Source organism: Acanthopagrus latus, chromosome 7 (assembly GCF_904848185.1).
Source record: "Acanthopagrus latus isolate v.2019 chromosome 7, fAcaLat1.1, whole genome shotgun sequence".
In the NCBI taxonomy this organism is placed as follows: domain Eukaryota; kingdom Metazoa; phylum Chordata; class Actinopteri; order Spariformes; family Sparidae; genus Acanthopagrus; species Acanthopagrus latus.
Window position 1 is genome coordinate 6,681,275 of NC_051045.1, and position 26,782 is coordinate 6,708,056.

A 26,782-nucleotide genomic window follows, 5' to 3' on the forward strand; every position below is an offset into this window, starting at 1 on the left:
ACGAGGCTTTGTTTTGTTTTTATTGGTTTACACATATACATATAATACAGATTAATACACACGAGCAAGAAAATATGAGATGGAGAGGTGCAAAAAAAAAAAAACCCCTCAGAAGTGCTTGATCTGTGCATTATCCAGTGCATAGACTACAGTACGTAAGGGGAAAATAAAACTATTAAAATGGTGGAAAATAGAAAACAAATCTTAGAAATAAAAACGATTTCACACGCTAGCAGACAAACGCACGAAGTCAAAATTGAATTAGAATCAATAGATAGTTTACAAAAATAATCCATATAAATAACACTGCAGGGATAAAAACGAACCTTAACCACTCATAAAAGTTTCAGATGTTTAAAATAAAGATTCATTATACAGTATAAATGCTGATTTGATATCAGGCTTGAAAAGCCCACATTATGATCCGGTTCTCACGCCTTTAAATCCTAGTTGTAACTCGTAAGCGAAAAGTGATGCTGCTGATGCAGGTGCAGACAGACTGAGGAGAATAAGGGGCGGTACTTTTAACTCTTTTATTCCCTCCCCTCGGTGCTCCTCAACTTAACATAACCTCATCATTTGGCCCTCTTTTAGTCCCTGTTCCTTCCCTTCAAAAGTGACTTTGGACGCAGGGACGTCACCCTGCATGGCACTTTCCACCAGACGAGCCCAGCTTTGCCTTAATCTAATCTAATCTTCGGCAATTGACACTCCGCGCCCTGGTTGCAGCGCGGCTCCAGTTCAGTGACACCTCCGGTCCGGTCCCGGTGCTGGTCACACACACACAAACCGACGCTTTTTTTTTTTCTTTTTTGTTCCCTGGTTGCTGAGACAGAATCAACCGAGGCATGTTTCTGTGTGTGTGATCAAATTAACCTGCACGATCTGCTGAGCGGAGCCTGGAGGAGAGAGGGAGGAGGAGGGGGAGAGAAAGAGAAGGAGAGAGAGAGAGGGAGAAAGAAAGCGAACATGAAGGTAAGAAACGTCCTCCCGGTTCAGATTAAAGTCCCGAACACAGACTCCCAAGTTAAACCAGCGCGTTTGGACCGCTGACATGAATCCACGTTGTGTTTTTTTGCCTATAGCAGTGCAGCAGCTGCTAAATTTACAAGCGGACGCTGTCAGATTTGCCCGATAGTGTGTGTGTGTGTGTGTGTCTGTGTGTGTGTCTCTGTGTGTGTCTCTCTCTCTCTCTCTCCCCTCTCCTCCCTCCCTCTCTCTCTCTCTCTCTCCTCTCTCTACAAGATCACCACAGCTCTCAGAGCATCACTGTCCAAATATCCCGTCAGCCGTGCACATCGCCTCAGACTTTCACAGACTCATCACTGCATCCCCACGTTGCTTCTCCATCATCATCATCATCACACACGCACGTACACACGCGCGCACACACATACACACACACACACACACACACACACACACACACACACACACACACACACACACACACTGGGCTGCTGCTACCTAAACTAAGCAACCCGTATTTATTGAAAAAAGAAAAAAGTGCAGGTGTGCTGCTGAACCTCAGCCGGGTCAATGTATATAGACGCGTTCAAACGGATCCTCTTTGAAAGGCTCAACTGCTTGAAGAGAATGTGTGTGTGTCAGCGCCAAGGCAGGTCAGTATGGTGTTTTGTTTTGTTTTTTGTTTTGTTTTTTGCCTAAATAGGAGAAATTTGAGAATTTGTTGTGTGTAATCCAATTGTGTGTGTGTGTGTGTGTGTGTGTGTGTGAGAGAGAGAGAGAGAGAGAGAGAGAGAGAGTGTGTGTGTGTGTGTGTGTGTGTGTGTGTGTGTGTGTGTGCATGTAAACTAGTCAGTGAGAGGGAGTGAAGAAGGATGTGGGTTTGTGTTGATGGAGGCAGATCTGAGGGATAGGAGTCATTTTGACAGATGACGTTTAGATTTGTTGACAGCAGGTGCGATGGTGTGTGTGTGTGTGTGTGTGTGTGTGCACGTGTGTGTGTCTGTGTGTATTAACCCTGGACTGGCTTTAAAAAGTTTGTTTAGACCCTTTTTTTTCCATCATTTTTTCCCTAACTTTTTCACTATGTGCTGACACCTGACAACCATGTTCATTGCACCTGAGACCATTTAGCCATCAGACTGACAGATTGTACTCTGTCATTCAGGCGTGTGTGTGCGTGCATGTGTGCATGAGTGCCTGGCAGCTGTGTGTGTGTGTGTGTGTGTGTGTGTGTGTTGCTGCTGTTAGTTCAGGGTGTGTCCCCTGCTCCATACTTGTTTTGAAGTGTTGGATGTGTGTGACCCAGGCTGAGTACTGTGCTTCGCTCCGGGTTTGGAGAGCAGTCAAGGTTACGCTGTTATGATTATGAATCATTAATTTGCTGGAGAAGAGAAGAGGAGACATGTGGCGTTGGACCGTCCACACATGCTGCTCTGTTTGTCCTCAGTCTGGTCATGTATGGGCCCGACACCTGTTTTGCACTTTAACTGAAGGCCTTTTGGTTTTATTCTACATTTTCCCCTCAGCTCTCAGCCCAAGTTTCAACCACTAGTAAGTGGAAATGCTTGTCGACGCAGGAACATGACTTCGCTCTTGCTCTGCTAACAAGAAGGGAGGAGGATGGAGCGAGGCGCATTTCTCCTCTGTCGTAGTAATGCATGTCATCTGGGAGTTGTTGATTGTCTAATTATGTACCTCCTGTGTCCTTCGGCATCATGCATATTCATGCTGCTGTTTTAAGGTGTGGTGAAAACAACTATGAGTGTGTGTATGTGTGGGATGTGTGTTGTGTGTCTGTGTGTGTGTGTGTGTGTGTGTGTGTGTGTGTGTGTGTGTGTGCAAGGCAGTTTACCCTTGACAGGGCAGGGCTACGCAGGCATATTCTCCCATCTGTGGTCCAAACCTTTGCTCCCAGCCACTGCATTTGGATTCTGCAGTTGTAGCTGTGCTCTATTCTTAGTCCTCAACAGTTCATGTGGAGTCTGATATAAAATTTCACCACCAACAGCAACAACATTCCCATGCTGGAGCCACACCGCTCGTTCGCCACTTAACACTGAGATTCAATTTGGGGTTTGGCTATAGCTGCTGTTAAGTGGTTAGACTCTGACTGAGGGTTGCGAATCAATAACTAATCAATGATAGTGTGTGCGGAGTCACAATTTACACAGTGCCATATTCGAAATGTCAAGACTGCGATGAATCCATGTATCCTTGAGTCAGATCTCAGTTGGACAACTGGGATCAATATCAGGTGGTGAGACAGGCAGCAGGAGCAGGCGAGGGTCACCTTCACCCATCCCTACTGAATCAGCAGTATCTCTCTCTCTCTCTCTCTCTCACACACACACACACACACACACACACACACACTACACACACACACTACACACACAGTTGAAGGCCTGCTTAGGTTACCAAGCTGCGACCTCACAAAAATGCTCATTATAGTGGACTGAACCCTCACTCCTCCTCCTCCTCCTCATGAATAATTCATTTTGTTATTACGATTTCAGCCACTCTTTCATAAGGTTACCCTCCCTCCTCTGTGTTGATTCTTCTACTTTTTCTCCCCCCCCCCCCGCCCCAGGTTTTCCTCTCAGGCTGGCATCAGCTCTATTTTCCGTCCTCTGTTTTAATTTCCCTAATTTCTCCCGGCTTTCTGCGTCTCCCTCTTATCCATCATCTTTGTTGAGAAGCTGATCCCCTCCGTTTAATTAAACTGCTCTCTCTTCCTGATGAGGGCTCATCTCTGATTGCAGCAAGGGCTGTAATGCATCCTGGCAGACTGAGTAGAAGAGGACCTGTTGTTACAGTGGCACTCCTCAGAAGAGCAGAGGAGTGTACGCACAACATGGCCCTGTAATGCCGTGACCTTGCTCCCGTGACGTTAAAGGTACCGATTCCCCCAAAGGCAGCATCACTGAGCATCACTGTAAGGTGCTCCTCTGTGGACGGATGTCATTTCGCTGCTCGACAGACTTATTTAATCTTACACTAAGTCCCTTTGAATGCACACAAGAGCAGCTTTATCACACACTGGAATAGGTTTTGGATTTATAGATGGCGTGCAGAGAACAGTGAATGTCTCTTTTTTTCATCCCATGTTTCCTTTATCAGCTTTTTCATGTACTGAGTGTGTAAAAGAGCCAATAGTTTCCATTTGTGTGCGTGTGTGTGTGTGGCAGTGGGAGATACGTTGTGTGTTTCAACCCACGAGCATTTAATCTTTTATTTTTAAATCTGCCACTGCTGTCTGTTTTGTGTCGAGCAGTCGCGTGCCCTAGATTTGAAAGCGAGCGAGCAGCGCGGAGCTTTAGTGTGCACCCCATGTCGCTCGCACGGTTTGGTGTAAATGTTCGTCAGGAGAGGTCAGGGCACAGATGTCAGACGAGACGGAGAAAGTCACAGCCACTGTCCGCCACTTCCCCACGTCTGCTAGTTTGGATGTGTTTAAGTTCACCGGTTATTTAAGATGCCTTACTTGTTTGACCTCCAGCAGCAGCAGCAGCAGCAGCAGCACCCGTGGGAGGACGCTGTGAGATTAGGAGCAGCGTGCCTCACCACAGGTCAGAGTGAAGAGATGAGCTCGGCGCTCGATGTGTCCGACGGGTTCATGTGAAGGGCTTGTTGTTCCTCGTCCGCCTGCACTTTGCACTAAATACCCCCAACTAGACGGCAAAAGTCAGACAGACGAGGATTTTTCATTACGTCACTTTTGTTTTTGATATCATCAGTGGAAGTGCTTGAGAATGTGATGACATTAAGCTTACATCAAAGCTGTTTTCTACACTATATTTAAAAAGATGAATGTACATTGTAGAGCTGATTTGATCACTTAATTGACCAAAAATGAATCTGTGTCTGTTTTAATTGTTGATCAATTGCTTAAGTCATCTTTAAACCTGCACTGGTGCCAGCTGATCAGTTTTGTTGAGGATTTGCTGTTTTCCTCTGTCTTATGAAACATTAACTTAACATCTGAACTATAAAACATTATGATGGACAGATTTCACAATATACATATCTTTATTTATTGGTTATTCACAATAACACTGACAACAGCCAGTACAATCCTCTCCTGTCAAAATATATATGTTTTCCTCTTATTAAAGGCTGCAACTAACAATCATTTTTAGAAATGATTAAAAACTACTTATTTATAATAATTGATTATTTGTTAAGTCCACATATTTTAATGGAAAATTGTTGTAAAAAGCTTGGCCACAAGTTCCAAGAGATCAACATAGTATTATAAAATTGATCAACAGGCCAAACCATGGTCAATTAAGTTGATTAGTCGACAAGTCAATCAACGGGAAAGTGATCAGCAGTCGGCTATCCTGGTAATCAATTAATCGTTGTGACATTTGTCAAGTACACAAATGCAAAGCAGCTGCAGGTTCCAGCTCATTATTGAGTGTTTTTGAGTTTCGGACTTGTTGGATAAAATACAACATTTACATTTTGTAGGCTTCAAAGATAAACTGATTAATTGGAAATAAAACCAGCTTATTGATCAATAATGGAAATATTTGATAGTTACTGCCCTCATTCATTCTACAGTATCAAGAAAGAAGAGTAGCAAAAGCCCACACATGAGAAACTAGTTTGAACCAGAAACTATTTTGTAATTTTCCCTTTTCAATAATCGATTGTCCAAATTGTTGCTGGTTAAAGGGCAGTTCCACCAACTTTACACATTAAAGTGTTTTACGGGGGACGATTACAGCAGACGTGAAAAAACTATTGTTGTATTTAATCTGATTAATTACTTCCAGTGATGTCACTCAGTGGCTAAATTGCATTTAAAGAGCGGCCCACTGGTTAGACACTGTTCGACTCATTATGGACAGTAAAATAACAAAAGAAACAACATGGTGCCTGGATTACCCACAATGCTCTCATCACTGGAGGTAACTTTTAAATCCTGTGTAGCTCCTGTGGAGCAACATCAAGGCTTTACATATTTTCACATACACAGCAGAACTCCCCGAGACCTCTAAACAAACACACTTTGATGCGTAAAATTGAAGGACGTACCCTTTAATCTTCTGTGGATCCACTAATGACCAGAATGACTTCAGCTCTCGTGTCCGCTGCGTGTTGACGACTGCTCTCTTAAAGTTTACCATTGGATGTGCAGAACAGAGCACATGGCTGGTAACTGTATTATGTAACCGTCAGTCATGCTGACTCTGGCCTGGCGTTTGCAGACTTATAAAGAACCTCGAGTCCTCTCAGTTGTTTACTCACTGCGAGGGCCTGCAGAGAGAGACCAACAATCGGAGCGGGTCGGCATTCTGGTCACATTCTAGCTGACAAAACACACAGACGGTCCATCAATATTCTCAGAAATTCATATTTGGGAGAGACAACTCTTCACTGCCTTGAACTTCCAGCGAGCATGCATAAAATACCAAGTAACGTTACATAAATTCATCGAGCATTCTAGCTGAGCTAATTGAACAGGCTAATTTCATTATCGTAGACCTCATTTAGAGCGGAAACAGAATGTGGACAACAGAGCGAGCGTGGCTCCACCAAGTCGAGCCATCGGAAGCTCTTACGAGGACAAGCCGACTCGTGTAGTGCAAAAAAGCTGCTTAGATGAACCGGAGTTAGATCAGAGGACCATCTCACTGCGAAGGGGCTGATTGTGTAAAAAGTTTGGTGTCTTTGCAGAAGTTTCACAAACTCCGGCGTGGTCAAAGCCGATTATGTCAGAGAGCGATCTACCAGCTGAGAGACGGCTTTGATGGGGATGAGGGCCGGCATCTAGATAGACATCAGGAACATGGGGAGAATCACGAGAGCTGACAGACACAGAGAGACCGGAGAGCCTCACTGACGTTATTGATACAAGGGGAATGGTAGAAATAGGTGTGGAGCTGCCGATATGACGGTGAGACGTCACGGCTGATGGTCGTGCAGCTGAAGAATTGTCTTTAAGTGCTGTTTCAGAGTGGAAGTGTGTGCTCCCCGGACCTCACCCTGCTGGATAAATCTGTCGAGACAAGATGTTGTTGTTTAGCTTTGGCCAATTAAATTATTCACTCGATCTAATTGATGTGTTTTGCTCCCACCCCCCCTTTTTTTTCCCCCTCAAGGTCTTTCAAGACGCTCTCCGCCCCAATGTCAGCGCTATTCCCTCATGTCCTTGATGCACTCCTTTAAGTTGACTTTGAATTATTGAGCTCTGTGGCAAAGCTCATCTGTGTAACTTAAATAAATTAACACCCTGAAGATCCGACCTGAAATAACCGCTCGGTTAATTTGTCCTGTAATAAAGACGTTTTGTTCTATGACTATTAGCTGCCAGCTGTTTTTTTTAAACTAATCACTGGGAAGAATTTTAATAGCTTCGGACCGGGAATTTTAGCACCTCTGCACCACACGGTATTATTACAGCGCAGCAGTCGGTGTATTAAGTTTGTTAAGATGAAGCTTAAATTACAGTTTGACCCTGTTTTTAGCAGAAAAAAGATGAAAAGATAACAATAAATGTTCTCTGGCTAAAGAAGCGTGAGTATTCAGCACTACAGAACACTGCGGCGCAGCTGTTTATACTACACACCAGGTCGTGATAGCCTTGAGTATTTAACCATCTGATTTAAAAAAAAAAAAAAAATCTGGTGAGAAAATGAAAAGACATCCTCTAAGAATAGCCTCGAAGTCAAGAGGATGTGTGTTTTGCCATTGACGGATCGCTGTGGTTTGAAATTACACTGGAGGGGCCGAAGTTGCAAGCTGCAGAGATCCTGAGCAGGTCGCTGCTGGAGAGGAAGTCAGTGAAACTGGATATGTAGTGGTCAGCTCTTTCCTGACCCAAAGGTCAGAAATCTCAATCGAGCATTCTTTTTATAGGGTTAGATATCCTTGAATCCGTATACTGTGTCCTCTTGTAGTTATAGTTATAGTGTTTGGCTCTCTGTAATTCAACTAGAGTAATATAACTGCGGGCGGCGTGAGGGCTCAAAGATTTGCAATATCAATCTGTCCATCACCACCATTAGTTTTTTTTAGTAAAATACTTATACAACTATAGAGCCGATGCTTTGACATTTGGTATAGACACGGTTCCTGTTGTCCTCAGGTAACCCTGAAGGACAACATATATATGCTGCCAGTGACAAATAAACAAAAATAAATGTATTTATTTATATAAATGTATTCATATACTAATTTGTGATAAACCATCATCATATTTTCCCCTCATTTTGATGATGATCCAGAATTTCTGGGTAGTTGTTACTCAAAAATGAGGTGTCATATTATGGAAAAATTGTGGCAATGGGCTGGAATCAAGTTGGGATTAAATGTGCAACAGAGAATTAAGTGAACAATTTTGACCTGTGAGGACAAAAGATACACGGTTTAAAGGAAGACAATATAAAGGCTAAATGTGTTCACTACTGCAGTTTAAAGGTGGCAGATATGGCCAAACATTATTATCATGATGTAATTAATCCCAAATCCGGATCAGCTATCTAAACTTTTTTTCAATGTCTAACTGTTCTGTAGACTACAGCCAGCGCTGAATAACCAGTTAATTACTCCATTTGCACCACTGAAACAAAATAATGCATCGAGGATCTTTCTCTCTTTTTGGCACTGATCCTTATGAGCCACGCTGCTAGCTGTCACTCATGTTGTTAACAATATGTCGACCAATCAGCAGAGCCATCTACTGGTTTCTATCATAACTGAAAAGTAGATTGTAGACACCTGAAGAACTATCCTGATCCTAAAATAACAGATTGCCTACCGCTATGTTAGTTTATGACCAGATACCTGCAAAAGTAATGGCACTCCCTCTTCTTCTCTGGGATAATTAGCAAATGTTAGCGTGCTAACACTCCCAAAGGGGTCTTCAAACAGTCAGTCTGGGCCTACAGTTAAATGCAGGTTTGACCTGCAGTGCCATGTATCAACAAGTCAGCAGCAGTCGTAGCATGGCTAATGTTAGCCGCGTTAGCCTCATTATTTTCAGCGGTGGATTGTGGTGTGGTGGGTATCTCAGAGATCCATCGTGGCTCACTTGAATGTCAGCGCACTTGTGGTTAATAATTCAATAATTTCAATAATATGTTGTTAATTGATGAGTTCTGTTAGCTTGCTCACATGACTGCAGAGGAATCATGCATCACTGCTGATGTGTAAATGAAATGTTTGGGGGTTTTTTTGTTTATGTTGGCGTATAATATGTTGGATTCATGTTAAATAATGTAGTGGTCCCCTGGGTCAGTAACTCTGGGGGAGACCCGCTAGTGGTCACGGAGCCCCTGTTGAAGGCGCTAAATTAAGATGGCGACGATACTAAACATACCTAGCATTGTTGTGAGTATGTTAGCATGCTGACTCAAAGTATCACTATCACAGAGGCATGATGGGGATTGTTTTCAGTTATCAATAATTACCTGCTTCTAATGTCAATACTCTTAAGATAAACAACTATTTTACATTTTAGCCCCTAACCTGTAGTTTCAGCACACCTGAGGGTAAGAAAGGCTACGATGATGCTGTGAGCAGTGAAGGAGGATTGGATATTCAGCTATAATTGCTGGACATACATGGATGCAGACTCGAGACATTTTTACCTACTCATCCGTTCACATTCACATACTGAAGATCAGTATGACAGCTTAAATTGTTCCAAAAGCTAAATCCAGCCAACATTACATAACAATTACATCCTCTGCAGATTTTTTTTTTTTTTTAAATTACCTGTTACTTCATTTAATCCACTGAATTACACAGCTGTCACAAGCACTACATTCCTCCGCAGCCTCGATGGCGAGCAGCGCAGTGTTTTAAGTGAACACAGCGAGACGAGTGCGCAGGGCCGGTTTGTAGCATCAACACCAACAGCAGAGTGAGAGCAAAGCAGTGTCAGGGTGTGTCTGCGGCGGGACGTGTCCAGGCTTCAGCGGACCTGACAGGCTGTGGCTCATTAAACCCCCATCAGACGCGGGAGGTCAAGACAACAGCCAGAGCTCGGGCGGCACGCTCTGCCTCCATGCGCATAATGTAGACACAGTGCGACAGCGAAAGCCCGCCATAAGAGTGGGATAATACCACCCTACCAATCAGATGTTTCATTTCCAGGATTTTAATCATCACCGCCAACTGCTGTGAAATTCTGAGAAATATTTAGATGGAGCACAAAGAGACTAACGGCTTATAGAATTATTACGTAGGATTGATGCACATGGGAGTATACTGTGTATGATTAGATGGGGGGAGAAAAAGTTGATGCTTCTGTTTTTGTTCTCCTCTCACGGCACGCTTAATGCAAGTTGTATTTCTGGGTTTTTCCTGTGTGGGCGGATGGCTGGCTGACTGGCTTTGTATTGGGGAAAAAGCAGGTCGAGAATGTAGCTGCAGAAGGTTTCACAGCAGGGCGGAGAGGGAGGGACTGGGCGCACTGCTTGGCAGGGCTGGAGGTGACAATTTCAGGTGGAACCATGCGGGCCTTAATGGCGCCTCGTCTTTGATTGCAGTTTGTTTAATTTGTTTAATTACGCTAGAAAAAGCGGTGACAATCATTCCCACCCTTTTTAACCAAGACTGAAATACAAGCTGTGTGGGGTTTTTTTTGGGTTTCTCGATGTTGTGATGACCAGCACGCCTGTTCCCCAAACTGTGACTCATGTCGCCTGAGCCGGAGTCCTGTAAGGTCAAACCAGTGAGTCCTACGCTAACCTCGGGCTGTGTGGCGCCTCTCCATCTCCATCTGACCTCTGTACTTTCTCTTTATCTCTTCTCTCTCAGAGTGTGAGACAAAAAAAAAAAACAACCTCATAATCCGAATGTATTTCATAGTAACACATTTCATTCTCACCCTGTTTCTGCTTCTTATCTTCTAATCTCTCACTCTCTGCCTTCATCCTCCTCATCTGTCCGGCTCTGTGTAAAGAAAAAACACCAGGGACCCTCTCTTCTGGCCGAGAGAGGATGGAGGGAGAGGATTTCTGTCCGATCTGCCTGTCGAATGACCAGTCGAGTGGAGGGGATTAGTTATATCCTGTCTTTCTCTCACTCTTTAAAGCGGTCTTATTAGGCCTTCTGGACCACAGGACCCAGGGTGCCCCCGCTAAGACCAGGCTCGGTGGTGCACTCAGGGAGACCCTGGGCGTGTTATCCCCACCCATCCGACACTGGTCATCATAGTCACGCAGTCTCTTAAGAGGATTGGATCTTGGTGAGGCGATGTGTAATTGCTAATATCCTGACCACAACAGACCTGGAGATCAGACTGGTCCATTAAGAATATTGTGTTTGAGCAGTTTTGTTTAAGCAAATATGTTCCAAAGTTAGGTTAAAGGAATTATTGATATTTTTAGAAATAGGTTTGAGTTGTTGCCCAGATTTAGATGAGAAGATTGACACCACACTTACACCCGCAGCCACAGGAGAGTTAGCTTAGTTTAGCAATAAAGACCTGAGGGGAGGGTGACACAGCTAGCAAATAGCAGCATTATGTGTATTAAAAATAATCTCCATATGGACTTCTTTTTTTTTTTATTTGTTAACGATCAACATGCAGTTGAGCAGGACATTTTACAGTTGGAAATCATAGAAGTGTACCTGGGAAACTGTCTCAAACCTAGTTTGGCATTTCTTGTACCTGGATGTTAGCTGTCCATCAACATACCTTACACACAAATATGTTATGTCTGCAGTAAATATTGGTCGATATATTGGACTGGATAATTAATCAGTCCAGCTTCCTGAACGTAACCAAACAGTCACTTCTGGGGCTTTAAAATGAAGCCAGTGCAGCAACGCCATAAAACTGCAGTTCCTCCAATGGCCACTTGAGGCTGGCTACAAAACTGAGTCAATCCCCACTGAGCCCCATAATAAAATACTCAAGTTTATATAGCTCATTTATCCATTCATGACAACTGTAACTCCCTCATTTAACTTATATTAAGCCTTAACATTAAGTCAAGGGTTTGGCAGCTTTGAGTGTGTGGCTGTACAGCTAACTAGCATCAACAAAGCCTCAGCGCCACCATGCTCCACCTATTTGCTTATATCCGACTTCACTTTTTGCCATATTAAGACACTGCAGAGATGGTGATGGCCAGAACCACCATCACATCTGCATAGCTTCTGCCTGATGTAGCCCAGAGAGACATATTGCCAGCGCAGTGGCTAATTTCAAGTTTAGCCCACCCTTTACTTGAACGGTAATCTGTACTTTCCAACTGTTATTGGACTGAATGGCTCACAATCTCAAAGTGTCACGAGTTATATTAGCTGCTTCCGTTTCCAATTTAAGTATACATTTTGGGCCGGTCTTGCATTTTGGGCCAGTGTGCATCACATCGCGGTTTAATTACCCAATTTCCCCACTAATTAAAATTGGCTTCAAAGCCCAGCTCTGTTCCTGGGGGCTTGGTTCTGTCTAGTTTCCAGTCACTGTGTTAAAGTAAACTAACTGTCTCCAAACTGCAGTTTTATTTTCACCGACAGACATCAGTGGTAGCAATCTTCTCATCAAACTCATATCAAAAACGCGGACAGACATGTTCCCCGCCATGCCAAACTACTCCCTTAATACGGAGCTTTCTCTGTTATATAATCTACATGTCATGTTTGTCTTTTGGATTCTGCTCCCCTACCTTTCTCTGTTGTCCTGTGTGCCAAGGTGACAGTGCTGCTCCGATAATGTCAGAGGTTCTCTCTCCCCGGACGTCACAGCTGTCAAGTCACTGTCGACTCAAACAAGTCTTCACCATGTCAGCTACATCCTCAGCCCACACTCACATGCACAACACAGCTGCTCCCCAGGAAACACGTTACATGTTATTTCCAATACAGCTTCGCCTTAAGACCGGACATTTTGTCCAAATCTAAAGCTTTCTTCAGTATACAAAACGTGTCTTTCCATGCTGTGACTGAGCGGAAAATAGGAGGAGGATGTTTCTGGGAGAATGCAGTATGTAAATAAAAAGGGGTAATTAATCACTGTGCTGAATAATCTATATTTGTGTGAAAGCATCGTTCATCACTGTAGATACAAATACAACGCGGGGGCCCGGCGTTCAACTGCAGCTACAGGTTTTTTAGCTTTCCTGCCGAGGCGCTCAGTGACCCGTACATTCAGCGAACGCAAACTAGATTTTCCCATGTGACTCTAATGTCCACAAACTACTTATCTTGTGTGTTTACATGAAAACATAACGTCAGCCTGCAGCAAACGTGATGACCGTGGGGGAACGTCTCTGTGTGTCTTTTGGTTGGCACGTTGCTGAAGTGTGTTTGCATTAAACAAAGACACAGTTCCCATGATGTGTTGCTCCCGACGTCTCAGAGAAAACACCCAAACTTGGACAGTTGGAATTATTCATGTCGTTGTGATGCGAAGCACTGCAACTCCCCAGGCCTCAGACACTGACAGCCGACAAAGGTTAAATAACAAAATAACCTTCTGCGTGAAGTCACAGGATCGTTCCCCAGCTTGTTGTATAATTGACACTTTCTTTCTTTCTTGTCTCACACCTTCTGCTCACCCTCCGATCCTGTTCCCTTTTCCTCCTCAGCTCATTCGCCATGTCTAAGACAGCGGTGAAGAAGCTGCACTGGCGCTCCAAGGTGCAGGACAGCTTCGTCCCCTTGCTGGGATCGTCGGGGGAGCTGGGGATCGCCATTGGTGGAGGAGCAGACTATGGAGAGTTTCCTTTTGTCACAGCGGCTCCGGGGGGCGGACTCACAGTGGGCGATATCATCCTAGAGATCGGGGGTACGCCCGTTTTAGGGATGACATTAGGAGATGTCCGGGGTGTCCTCAACTCCTGCCCCCATCCCATCCGCATCAAAACTGTGTCACCAGGTATGACTCAACACGATAACTCACCCCTCGATAACTCACCCCTCGATAACTCACCCTGTGGCTCTTTGTTTCGGCGGATGTGTAGATAACCGCCACACAGTCGAGGTGCGAACCCAGAGTGCGAGGCATTTATGTATGACACCCAGCCCAGTGTAATGCATCCAATCTATAAACCCTCTCCTGAACTTGTTGCTGTTTCTGTTGCACATCATTGCACTTACTTCATCAGAGCACAAACAATCTGTCGTGCCGGTTCGTACAAGCTGTCCTCCACGACAGTCTCGCTCGACAGCCCTCGTCTGACTCTCACGAGCCAAATCAGCAGCCCGGCACTAATTTGCACGTGTCAATTAGTCCGGATATGTCAAGGCGATTGCTCAATATGTGGGCAGGCGGTCAAATTTACGGATGACACATGACAGCAGTGTGGCGATATAGTCGTCTGTTACCGGCAAGGGGCCTTGATGTTTAGAGCAGGGGGCTGGGGTAACGGATGGCTTTGTTGGCTCTGAACGGGGCGATATGTCACCAGAGTGACACCTGACCACAGCTCCCGATGGCCTTGCCCGCCAGATTGATAGCTGATTTGGCCGCAGGGGTGTAAAAGGGGACCTTTGCTCCCAGTCCCTCCGCTGCTGGTCGATCCATTATCATTCCTGAGGGCTGCCTGGTCCTTCCTGGGCAGCCTGACTGCGTGTAGTGTGGACAGTGATGGATGAGCTGATACCGCGGGCTGCTGTACCACACCTCCTCCTACGCCTCCCAGTACTACTACAACTCCCTCTGCTGCAGTCCTCAAATGCAGGACACCAGGGTACTCTCCTCAGAGGCAGCCGGCAGCTTAAAGGTTTTTAGAACGGTTACTGGTGCTCCAGGGGCAAAAACAAAGAGTAGTGATATAATCTATTCATGAAATGTTTATAAATCAAAGTTTCCCTTCAGTGGTTTCTGACAGCATAGCCTTAGAACAGTTTGTCTTCTTAGAATTGCTATTAACCTTGACATCCGACTGCCTCCATGGTAGCCTGTATGGGATGTGTTTGCACAGTGTGCAAGAGATCGGCTCAATCTTCTGCCCCGCCGTCCCTCCTGGGATCTACACACGGGGGCCCGAAACTGTCGGAGTTTATTACTACAGGGGGATTTAAGTACACTGTAAAAGAAACATAGCACCAAAATGGTACTCCTGGTCTGTGTGAAATCATTTTAGAAAATTGTACATGCATCGCAAATGTTTTGGTTTTTTTTCTTTAATCACCAGCCACTATTGCCCCACAGCAGACATAAAGATTCTTGGAGTCAGTCCGTCTCAGTGAAGTTTGCTGTTTCCGTGCACTGGTGTCTTTATAGACAGCTTATTGTTGAGCTGTAAAATATCCCGCCTATGTTATCTACATTTTAGGGATCAGCGCAAAACAAATGTGTCTTTATCAACCGATATATCAAAAATCGAGTACCTGTCGGCACTAATACCATCATCGTTTTAGGCTACATACAATATATATGACAGTAACCAAATAACTTGAAATTGTGTGAATATTGTAGGCATGACTTCTTTCACAAAATATTAACACAATGAGATTTTTGGTAAATAATCATCTGTAATGTGGATTAATGTTTAAGTTGGTACAGACAAGTGTTACAACAATTAGAGCAGTAGGAGGTTCAGAAGCCTTTAAGATAAATTTTAATAATATCAATATATTTCACAGCCCTACTCTGATTTCGTGCTGCATTTTATCTGGATATTGTGTTCACTCATTTGTTTGTCACTTGCATTTTTACGTTTGTATCGGGTGCACATACAGGCTGATTATTGGCCTGGTTAATTTATGGGGCCTGATATTGGAGATTTTGGTTATCATTGGTGTTTCTTTGGCTCTGACACAGCGTCCATCTCTGTCAGCAGTCACCACTCTGAGGTCTCTGAACTCACAACACCGTCTGATTGGCTACATGTCACATATAATAGCCTATCAACATTGAAGAATCTGAGACGTAACTGGAAGCTAAAGTATAAATGTAGTGGAATGGAAAGATTATGTAGCAGAAAATGTAGTAGCTCAAAATTGCACTGAGACTCTTGGCTCCAAATATTGTTTTCCAGTCTCCTTGGTGACTATTAAAACATTTTTGCCCTTAAAAAGAAACATGTGGGTCCATCCGTTACTGTACAGATGTGTTACAGTATTCATGCTGCCCTGTCAGGTCACTCTTGAAAAACAAACGCAGGATATATATAGTATATGTATTCACTCAGAGAGCTGATGTTGTAGCAGCTGTTTCATAACATAATGAACAAAGCCCGTCATTTCTCCCAAAAGCCAGCTGGCTAGATTAATTTTCCCTTTTTTTTTTTTTACGGGCAGCAGCCATATGTGGCCAGTCATATGCACGTGCAGTCGGCTGCCTCCGCTAACAAAGTTACACCGCTGTGACGTTTTTTAATGGCGCAGAGCAAATTCAGTCTGCTGCTGGGTGGAACCACTGTAACAGACGGCCGGGGGGGGGGGGGATGTGGGGAGACGGGGCGGGTGGGTGGATCGCTGGGCGGCAGCCTGAAGGAGCAGCACCGATGGAGTGGTCGTCTGTCAGAGTGACAAGCAGGAGATGCGCTCAGCCAATCCATAACAGCAAGTGACCTGTCATCAGAGGCCGTAAAGCACTTGAGATGATATTAAGAGATCAGAGAGAGGAAGCTGAGCCCAGATGATCAGCTCGGCCTCCCCCTCTGGTGACAAACCTCCACTGTTGTGTCTGCAGCAATTAACCTCAGTAGGTTGTTATATATGCACGAGGGATTTCGGGAAAACACATTTGATGCTCAGGATCTATGCGAGGCGATATAGAGAGATCAGTGTGGGTGAATGTGGACGTCTGGGTTGTAAAATGACGGTGTTAAATCAGGCCTGGCAGCAGCAGTAAAGATTAGTACTTTGAATAAATTTCAGTCTCTATCTGACGGGCCGCAGACAAATCTTGGAGTAAATATACCTCATCGATGTGCTTACCGAGCTGATTTTCTTTATGTCCCTCTCTCTCTCTCTCTCTCTCTCTCTCTCTCTCTCTCTCCCTGCTTCTGCCTCTCCTTGCCACACTTTTGTATCTTTGTCCTTCCCTCAGGCTCCACATTGTGCAAGGATCTCAGGTTGTATCTGAGTAAGTGCTTCACACCCGGCTCAGTGGACAGCCAACTTCAGCAGGTCATACGAGAGAACCTCTACCTCCGCGCTGTACCTTGTGAGTGCCATTTTGTGCTTCCCTTCTCACCCCTCCACATCTTCACCTTGTCTTTGTGTGTCTCCATCCTCTGCAGATCTTTAAGCCTGGATATAGGGTTTTTTTTTTCTTCCAGCATGCTCATACTTAATCTATCCAGGCGTACCTCTCTTTAGTTACTGACCTCATTAATTCCTCAAAAAAACACCTCTCCTGGTTGCCATCATGTGAATATCTTGGGTGTTAATTGGCGTTTAAGCCTACAGAACTCTTTCCACACTTCCTTGTGTCAATGTATGCGAGCAGAACTGGCTGATTTAACGACATGATTAAAAGACTCAGGGCTGAAGTGAGACTAGAATATCTTAGACTAAGTGCAATCAGTTTGGACATTTCCATAGCAACTGTCTGTATTGTGACAACACTAAGGTTTATCCTCAGTGGCAGTCCTCACCCCTCTGCTCCAGGGTATTACTTTGTTTGGGTGGTGGTAAGATGGCATTAAATGTGATGGTAGGAGTCATTCTATTGTTTACTATCAGGTGCTTTTTTTTGCAGGATCCCTTGAGTTAAAGGTCTGTAGTCTCCATGAGCAGTTTCATTTTGATGCTTATGAAAAAAATCATGCACAATGGCAGCCAAAGGCAGCTAGTTGTAGTGCATCTGTTGCTATCTTAATCCTCTACAACATGACGTCAATGGGAAGGGGATATAGCTGCCGTGCAGTGTTCTCTGAGGAAGGTCTGTTTTCGATTTAATTTTCCGACTTGCGTTGGTCCACTTCTGTTGTTTTGTTTTGTTTTTTTCTTGCTCGGGCCGTCGTGCGGAGGAGACGGACCACCTAGTGTGTGTATGTAGTCTTAACCTTGCTGTGGCTGTGTGGAGTTGCTGCTAATCTCTCCTTTAGTCCAGGAAGTAGGTCACGCGGGGCAGTCTGTCAGCGTGCCGTACAACCCCACTCGCTGACAGAGAAAGGCATAGGTCAGAACTCCGTGGGTGATGCAAGAAAGATAAAACTGCCTCTCATAGTATGCATGCATATTTATGTTCTGGTATGATTGTTGCTTTATGCATATCAAGCTTCTCATTACTTAGCCATGCATCCTGTTACATCGACAAGCAGCTGCTCGGGGAGTGAATCGTCCAAATAAAGATTAGTGCTTTTAGCCATTTTGGGAAATGGATAAAGAGAACGGGATGGATAAAGGAGGATTGTCATGTACAAAATTAGATAATTTGATGTTTGGTCAGGGGACATTGCAGAAATGGCTCCAATGACAATGCAATCTGTTACGGTCCTATGCAATGGTGGCAAACTTTTTGCAACAAGGTGCTTTCTTATAGTAAGAGTGACAATAAGGCAGGCTCTGCCCCCGGGTGTGTAATCCTCTGATCTGCTGGAGATGACACACTAAGATGCTGTTGTTTTCTTGTGCCGATACCAGCAGACGCATGCTATCCTGATCCCGCCACCGCTTGGAAACCATCACGTCATATTTCAGGCCAGCATCTTTCTTTCCTTTTTGTTGTTGTTTGTTTCATCGAGGGAGGCTTAATGTAACAGGAACCTAAAGCTGAGGAGTTTATCTGTGGCTCATTGTGGCCCCCTTCAGGACCACATGTATGTTCCTCCTGTTTGTTGTTGTTCTGTCAGTTTTTAGAACTTTAAATGACCTCAGATCAGGATTAATTAGCCGCTGAGCCACATTTTAAGTTTTTCTACTGTAAGGATGCAGAGATGCTAAGACGGGGCCTCGGTTTTTTGATTTGGATCTTTTTCATTTATTCTTCTGAAACTGTGGCTAAGTATCGCCGTGCTATTTAGGGAGTATCTCAATCCCTGAATCCTCGTGATGAGACAATGTTCTGTGATGTCGGAGCTGGCACTGATGCAAGAAATATCATTACAAAGGCCCAGACAGGAGGGCAGTGCATAAAAATGGAAATGAATGACAGAATTAAGTGAATGCGGGCCACTGTATCAATAATCTAGAGGGGGGAATTAAATTAAAAGCAAATGTCTATCAGTGCCAGCGTGGAGGAGGGGCCGACTGCAGCCTAATGGCTCTGTCTGCTTGGATGCTTGCTGTATAGCCTTCGGGGAGCAGGTTAGTGTCTCCATTGTAAGTTCAGTCCAGCAAGACAAACAGTTTTTATGTTCACGAGTATGAAAACGATCCTCTTTGTTGTCTCTTTTCGTGACGTTTTGTTCTCTGTGCAGGTTTTGTGGACCTCACATTACCCTCCTAAGCTGTCCCATCCATATTTGTATAATCGCACTAACCACTTTCACATATGCCCTTGGATGATTCAGAGCCAATGTCATGGTTTCGAGGCTGGCTCTCTCCATAAAAGACTTTTCTAATTGTCTTCAGAGTGAGTCAGAGATAAGAAAACATCATCATTTAGTTATTCTAATACGCTCGCTCCAGCGTCTTCAGGCTGTGGCCTTTTTTTTTTTTTTTTTTTTTTTTTTTTTAAACCGCACGATTCATTGTTAGCTATTTGTGTGCGATGATCTTGACAGACAGCTCCTCTCTGGGTGTTGATACAGAGTTCTGTGTAATTACCTCTTCAATCCCTATCTCACCCTTCTCCCGGGGGATCAGGACGCGGCGCCTACAGGGACAGGCAGGGAAGACGAAGATGTCAATAATCCATCCTGTCCTCCCGCTGACATGTCATATATATTTCCTAGGAGGGTGCATAGATAATGAATCTCTGCCTCCCACCTTATCAGCTGGAGAGATACTGTGTGTCCTGAGGGGAGGAGCAGAATTACGCACACATCAGATGTCATCAGGAGATTTGCTAGCAGATCTTTTATTAGACACTAAAAACCTCTAATTTCTCCTGCGAGCACCCACGGGTGTGTTCGGTTCATCACTGCAGGTTTGGGTGACCAGAGATGCAAACACAACCCTGGTGCATGTGTGGCACAAAGTGGTAAAAAGCCTAGATGGACTGAATACATTATAGAGGAGCAGCAGGTGGAGCCGGGCCGAGCTGTAATGACGGCCAATCACATCAGCCTTTTGTCGTCCCACAAGACAGCTTCCCTAATGAGCCGGGATAAGAGGGTCAAACTTCTCTTCTCTCCCTTAGAAGCACAAGGCACGACAAAGGAGAAGAAAACAAGAGCTGAAACGATTAGTCTGTCAATCACTTAGTCCCTCAACAGAAAATTAGCCAGCAACAATTTCGAGGATCAGCTGCGTTTACGCATGTCGGTTGTAATCCATTCAGTGAGTCCAGCTTTTTTCACTATTTCATGGCAGTTTATGACATGAATATTAATTGATTTATCAATATTTACCACCAATGAAAGTATTTATTAGATAGCATATACAGTTCATACTGTTTATGGAGGTGTTGGTTGGTCAGTGTGCATATCTTTGTCATCTTCAACAGTCGTTAGCTATTCACTCCCATGCAGATGGGAAGCTGGCTGAAGTTTGGTGGACCACAAAACATTTCTGGAGCTTCAGAGCAAAAAAACAATGCCGCATTCTCCTAAACACCTGCAGTTGATGTGGACTTGTTTCCAAAGAAGACACCTGACATAAGAACATAAATGGCTCCAGCAAAAAAACATTTTTGAAATCTCTTTTGAAATCTTTACTTAAGCTTAACAGCATTATCGTGCAACCTGTCTGAAGTTGGTGTATGAGCTACACTTCGTATTGAGGGCATTAATAATGTATTTTCAAATTAATTTTGGATGTAAAGAAACATAAAATGGCTCCATACTGCTCACCAGGCACAATCCAAGTCTCCACAAGCCCAGATGCTAATGCTTTTAGCATAGCAGCTACAGTGAAGTGTTTAGGGCTTTATACAAAACTCACATAAGTTCACACAAATGTTTAGAGGACTGCAAAACTTCATCTGACGTTTCATCAGCATGGGGGGTGAGAAGATACCAACTGAATTCTCCTTTTTTTTTTTGGGTGAACTTACCCTTTAAGCCATGGAAATTGCTTTTGCATTGGTTGGTAATAAAGGTCATCAGGTGCAGGTGGAAATCAAAAAAATGCCCATATACAGCTGGCTGGTTATAACTGCGAGCACAACATCAGAGGCCGGTGCCTCATCGTCAGCGGCTGACGGGGACGAGTGCTGTACAGTAAACACACTGTGTGCTATAAAGAAGAGGTCAGGCTGATGGAGCTGCCTCACGCGCTCTAGTATCTGTGCGCATGCATGTGTGGCTCGGCCGTCGTGTGTGTGTGTGTGTGAAGGTGCATTTTGGTTTTTTTTAGGGGGGGAGTCTGTGTGTGCGTGTGTGTGTTCACTTGCATGCTCTGTGCAGCCCTGCATGTGTCATTGTGGCCGCGAGAGCTGCTCCCAGGACGGCAGTGCATTAATCATGGGTTTTATAGGGTAGCTGGGTGTGACTCCCTCCTGTCGGCCCCTCACTGACATCACATGTGGTCCTCCAGGAGAAGGACGGAGATTCGTCCTCAGTTTGGGCTTGGTGTGATTCTGTCTTGGGAGAAGAATTACTTGTCTCAAGGTCAGACCAGGCACCTCGTGCTTCAATTTGCACATAAAAATGATTCCACCAGAATTGATTTAATGAGTCTTGTAGCAACACGGGATTCTTCACACACACTACATGCCTGCACATGTATTTAACGGTCAGGTCAGAACGCAGCAAACACGCAGACGTTCCTCTGTGAATTGTTAACGATGGGATGTTTTTTCCGTGCTTCGGGTTTGGACTCACTGCTCTCTCTCGCAGGCCAAGGTCAATGTGAATCAATTATGATGACAGATCATTGATCATCCGAGTGCTCCATCTTTGCAATGGTGATAGAAAGACTTTAAGACTTTCACAGCGCCTCATTAATGTTTAATTCTGTCCTTATTGATCTGTTCATAACAAAGAGGCCCTGGTAAAGGAGTACGGTCGTCATCCTGCTCTCCACACCGAAGGGCGAGTTTTGGTTTGTGGGTGGACGCTCTGTCGACCCGGAACTTTTATTGAAGAGCGAGGCGCTGTAATTAAAGAGGTCACAGGTTTTATTGTTATTATCATTAATCCCCTAATTAAAGTGAATAGTTTATAGTCCTAATACAACCAAAACAGACCCATTAGGTTGTTAGTGTCTGTTGAAGCCCTTCAGTATGATTTGTCAAACTGATGTATTGCTCCTACTATTTATAGTTTGCTGAATTGTTGTTTCGTTTAAACACCGAATTCTGGATTTATGACCCCTGATGAGAGGAGAGGCCCTTGATTAATTGACGTATCATCCACGATAGAGCCGGCAGTATTTCTCTGACGGACGGCGTAATATTTCCTGTTCTACTCTCTCTCCCTCTCAAAGGTACGACCAGACAGCCCAGAGACGGGGAAATCTCAGGGGTAGACTACAACTTCGTCTCCATCGAGGAGTTCTTCTCCTTGGAGGAGTCGGGAGCGCTGCTTGAGAGCGGAAAGTTCAAAGGTGAGAGGTCGGATTAGTTTAACATCCAGTGATTCATCAAGTAAAGCAGATAATAGTAGGGGTTTTTTTTGCAGTCGTCGACCACAGGGGAGGAGCAGCGCCGTTTGTGGTCGATGACTTTGTATCTTGGTGTGAGTGTGAGTTTTTTTCTCCCTCAAATTAAACGTGTGAAAACGACACGATAATGAGTTTTTAGAGAGAATCCCTCTTGTCCTGTACTAACCGCCATCAAAAAGGTGTTGGTATCGAGTTTTTGGATGGCGAGGAATGCTGCGATAACGTCCTCGATAAACCTCCATGACAAAAAAGATCCAATGCCGAAGAGATCCTCCGAGGTAAATACATTTATTGAATCAGTTTTAATGTTCTGCATTGTTTCTTAGTATGAAGGCTTGACTGCAGCCAATATAAACAAGTTGGAAGCTTTTATTAAAGTCATGAGGAAGATTTCAGGAAGGAGTCAAGTGTCACAGCCTGGAACACAGACCACAACACACAAAAAAGGACGAAAGTGCAAATGAACGTAGGGGATCTGTTACGACAAATACAGGGAGCTCAACAGTAAACAGCAAGATGTCGAACTATGGTGAGGATGTGAGACAGCACACGCCCCAGTTGGAGGCTGGACGTCAGTCAGTCCGTTCCTCTGACAACCTCAAAGACACGTAGATGGTGTAAATAAACACAAACTCAAGCAGCACACACCCAGAACCACGAGCACGGGCCGCTGCACATGCAGGTGTCGGGGAACACTACTCGTGTTGAGATCACCCACGTCGTCCATAGTTCGGACCGTTAACCTCAGGCTGAGAGTTACAGGATTGACTTTGTGCCTGCCTCCGTTTGCACGTTATAAACAGTAGATAGTATTGAGCTGTTTTCTGTGGATTGTTCACTTGCACAGATTGCTTATTGGACACTGAGTGACATCCTGCTGAACCACTAAGCCCTTTGGCCTGTTGGCAGTCCACCAGTGTTTAGTGTGTTTTTGTGTGATCATGGCTGCAAACCAGTTTCCCTGTGACAGTAAAGTTACCCTGAACCTTGTAAAGAGTTAAAAGAGAGGATCCATGATGCCTGTATGGGAAAAATGAACGGTCGGTTAGCTTAACATGGGAAACAGGGGTAAACAGCAAACATAACCTTTCTCAAAGGGAACAAAATCTGCCTGCCAGCACCTCTAAAGCACCGTAATCAACACATTGTAACCCTGCAGTGTAAGGACGACATGTTGTGGATGGTGTGGAAGATATAACATGTTAATTAGAGCTTAGAAGTGCTGCGAGGTGGTGTTTGTTACCTTGAGACAGAGGCAGGCAGCCTGGCTTCAGTGATTTACCGCCCAGCCATGATCTCATTTAACTCTCAGGAAAGCACATTTTCCAAAACATCAAACTATTACCTGTTTAGTTCCCTACAAATAAAGAAACATTCATGGTGATAAATGAGGTTAACGCAGCTGATAGGAGGACAGTCGTCTCTCCGTGCACATTAATGCCGTCAGGTGTAACTCAGCTCTTATCTCCCCCCACCTACCTCGTGAGGGTCAGAGTGCTGCCTCTGATTAAAAAGCCTCCATACATTAGCATCCATAATTTATAAGAGTTTAATGGGAGCAATAAATGTCATCCTCACTTGCCTTACATGTGACATTGACAGACGCATCGCCGCTGCGAAGCAATCGGCAGCTTCGGCAGCTTCTTTTCCATGCAGTCGCCTGCGGAGCGAGCAGTAAATGGTGACGGCTGGTAACCTTGCTGTCGAGTTCACTGATCTAATGTCCCCCACCCCCCCACCTCAACCCATTTGGATCTCTGCGAGCCAAATGGAGGGGTGGAGGTAATTTGATTTCTTATTTAGCTGCTGGAGCAGATGGCTCGAACTGAGAATATGGAACATGTACAATAGATGATCTCGGGGGATACATAATGCGCACACACACAGACATGGAGTCTGCGGTACGTATATGTGCGTAATGACACGAGGCCATTCTGCCGCTGAATATCTGAATATAAAAACTTTTATTTACCTCATGAAATCAAATCCGGCCGGATCTCGGTAACGTGTTCATGCAGACTGTGATTTTACAGTCTATCTTTAGGTTCATGTCATTACATTTTATTTACCACACAGGAACCTGGCCATCAGTGGAGGTACGGGATGTGACGATGTCTGATCAGAGACTCACTAGAAAGATATTTCATCAGGGCGTCTTGCATGTGTCTAAACTACAAGCTCATTGTCTCAAAAAGGACAGATAATAACTTGTTTCACTCTCTCTTCTAATTTAATTCATAATCATTGCTGTATGTTATTATAACATACAAAGGTTATGTAAGATCTTGCATCATTGCAATGAAGTATACAAACAACTAAAGAATGTCAAATACAGAAAAGCTGCCTTTAGATGAAGTGTGATGTTAACAAAAAGCAAAGATCCCTGTGTTTTCAGTGACGTTACTGTCAGCCTTGCAGGTTTAATGCCACTCCAGAGGAAGACAGAAATTGTTTGTTGTGTGCGCGAGATGAGACGAGAGTCGACATAAGGGATTCACTTTATGTGATTATGCTGCTTTCTATTAGCTGGATGGTTATGAAACAACTTGAGCTGTGCTTCAGGAAGGGAACGTTGTTTGACAAGCTCTGGAGACAAAACAGAGTATCTTGTTTAAAGGGGTACTTTGTAATGTTGGGGAAAAAGTCAGAAAAGTAATATTTACAATATTAATGAGGTAATAATACAAACTCAGAAATATTTATTTATTTTTTTCACAACTGAATAAACAGAGGAAAATGTTCAAGCAAGAAAGGTGGCAGGGTCCGCCATATGTAAACAAAGTAAAACAGTATGAAGCTGTTATGTCCTCATAGTCAGTTTGTTTATTCAGTTTATTCAGTCATACAAAGATAGTTTGTTTATTTAGTTTGATTAAGAATTAAGTTAATCAATGAAGATTTTCCTGCATGATTAAAATTATTCCCAGAAACTGCACACCACACCTTGAACACCGAGCTGAAAAAAGCCTCTTCATTAGATTAAAAACGGGCAGCAGCTCAGTTTCTGATATAAAACAATCATGTAACAAATAAAATGATGACGGATAACAAACTGCTGAGAGATGATCTATCAAAACATTTGTCAGCATTCAAAACATCTACAGCCGGACATCCTCTCCTCAAAGTCAATACATCCACTTTCATTACAAGATCAGTTGTGACGTTTTGATATGACAACATATACAATCACATGTTTAATTGGTAATTCATACCTCAACACAACACACCTCCTCTCTCCCGGCCTTCTCTGTCTCAGGGAATTACTACGGCACACCTCGACCGGTCCACATCAGCGCCGAGAGCCCGCCGGTCACCTACCAGGAACACCGCAACCTGCTCAGAAACTTCCGCACACGCAGCAAATCACTCAGCAACCTGGAGAAGGCTGCGGAGGAGGCCGAGAACAGCGAGGACGACTCGGGACTGTCGGGCAAGTATCGCTCAAACTGTTCTGTGTGACGTCCATGTGTGAGCAAGGTCACGACTGCAGATGTGATGGAAAAAAAAAACAAGAGATGAGCAGCTGTTAATGGCATCTTAAATGGAGTGTTACACAGGTATTTTATTGTATTTGAGCCTGTAGAAAAATGTGATCTGTTAAGCCCGGCTGGCACGGCAGCTGAATACTGCATTGTCCCATCTATCTATAGCTTCAGTCTCTGATACCCAAATTAATCAATCACTTGCACGATTAGTATGCGCTAAACTCTCAGTGGGGCTGTGGCCTCATTGATTGCTGGATCACCTCCAGAGGAAGGTCAGGCCGCTTCAGGTCGAGCAGCCAAAGAGGTAAGCAGATAGGCGAGCGTGCACACCAGAGGGGAGGCGAGGGGGGAAAAACTGAGGAAGTCCTGTGACGAAGAAGCAGGAAAAGTGTTGAGAGCTGAAGAGCCAGCAGAAGCATGACAACGTTTTCCAGTTTGCTTTAGACGTGACGGATGATTCATCACACTAGACGTGGTTTATTATGATGAACAAAAGGCTTGAAAGGCTTATTAATCAGCTGTGGTGGGAGAAGTGCTCACATCCTTTATTCAAGTAAAGGTACCGATACAGCAGTCTAAAAATACAAATACAGATAAAAGTCCTGCATCAAAATTCAGATTAATTAAAAGCACAGAAGGATTTTCAGGAAATTGAGAGCGTCAAAGTAAAAGCAGCCATTTAAGCAGTTTAGTTTAGTCAAGTTTTGCTTAAAAGATTTGTATTCATTTTGTTGGCATTTCTCTAACCTTTTCCT

General features: G+C 44.2%; 1 protein-coding gene across 5 annotated transcripts in view; it reads left to right on the forward strand.

The window, feature by feature from the left end:
- Positions 1 to 377: 377 nt before the first annotated feature.
- LOC119022724 (membrane-associated guanylate kinase, WW and PDZ domain-containing protein 2) overlaps positions 378 to 26,782 on the forward strand; it is a 53,995-nt gene continuing 27,590 nt past the window's right edge. For 2 of the 5 annotated variants that reach the window (XM_037103936.1, XM_037103937.1), the window contains exons 1-5: positions 1,304 to 1,622; positions 13,524 to 13,813; positions 16,937 to 17,053; positions 22,366 to 22,485; positions 25,799 to 25,972. In XM_037103936.1, coding sequence (XP_036959831.1) covers positions 1,540 to 1,622; positions 13,524 to 13,813; positions 16,937 to 17,053; positions 22,366 to 22,485; positions 25,799 to 25,972 — 784 coding nt within the window. In that variant the 5' untranslated portion in view covers positions 1,304 to 1,539. Of the gene's footprint in view, positions 976 to 1,303; positions 1,623 to 11,122; positions 11,174 to 13,523; positions 13,814 to 16,936; positions 17,054 to 22,365; positions 22,486 to 25,798; positions 25,973 to 26,782 lie in introns of those variants that run through there. The other 3 variants (XM_037103932.1, XM_037103931.1, XM_037103933.1) reach the window with 3 other exon arrangements.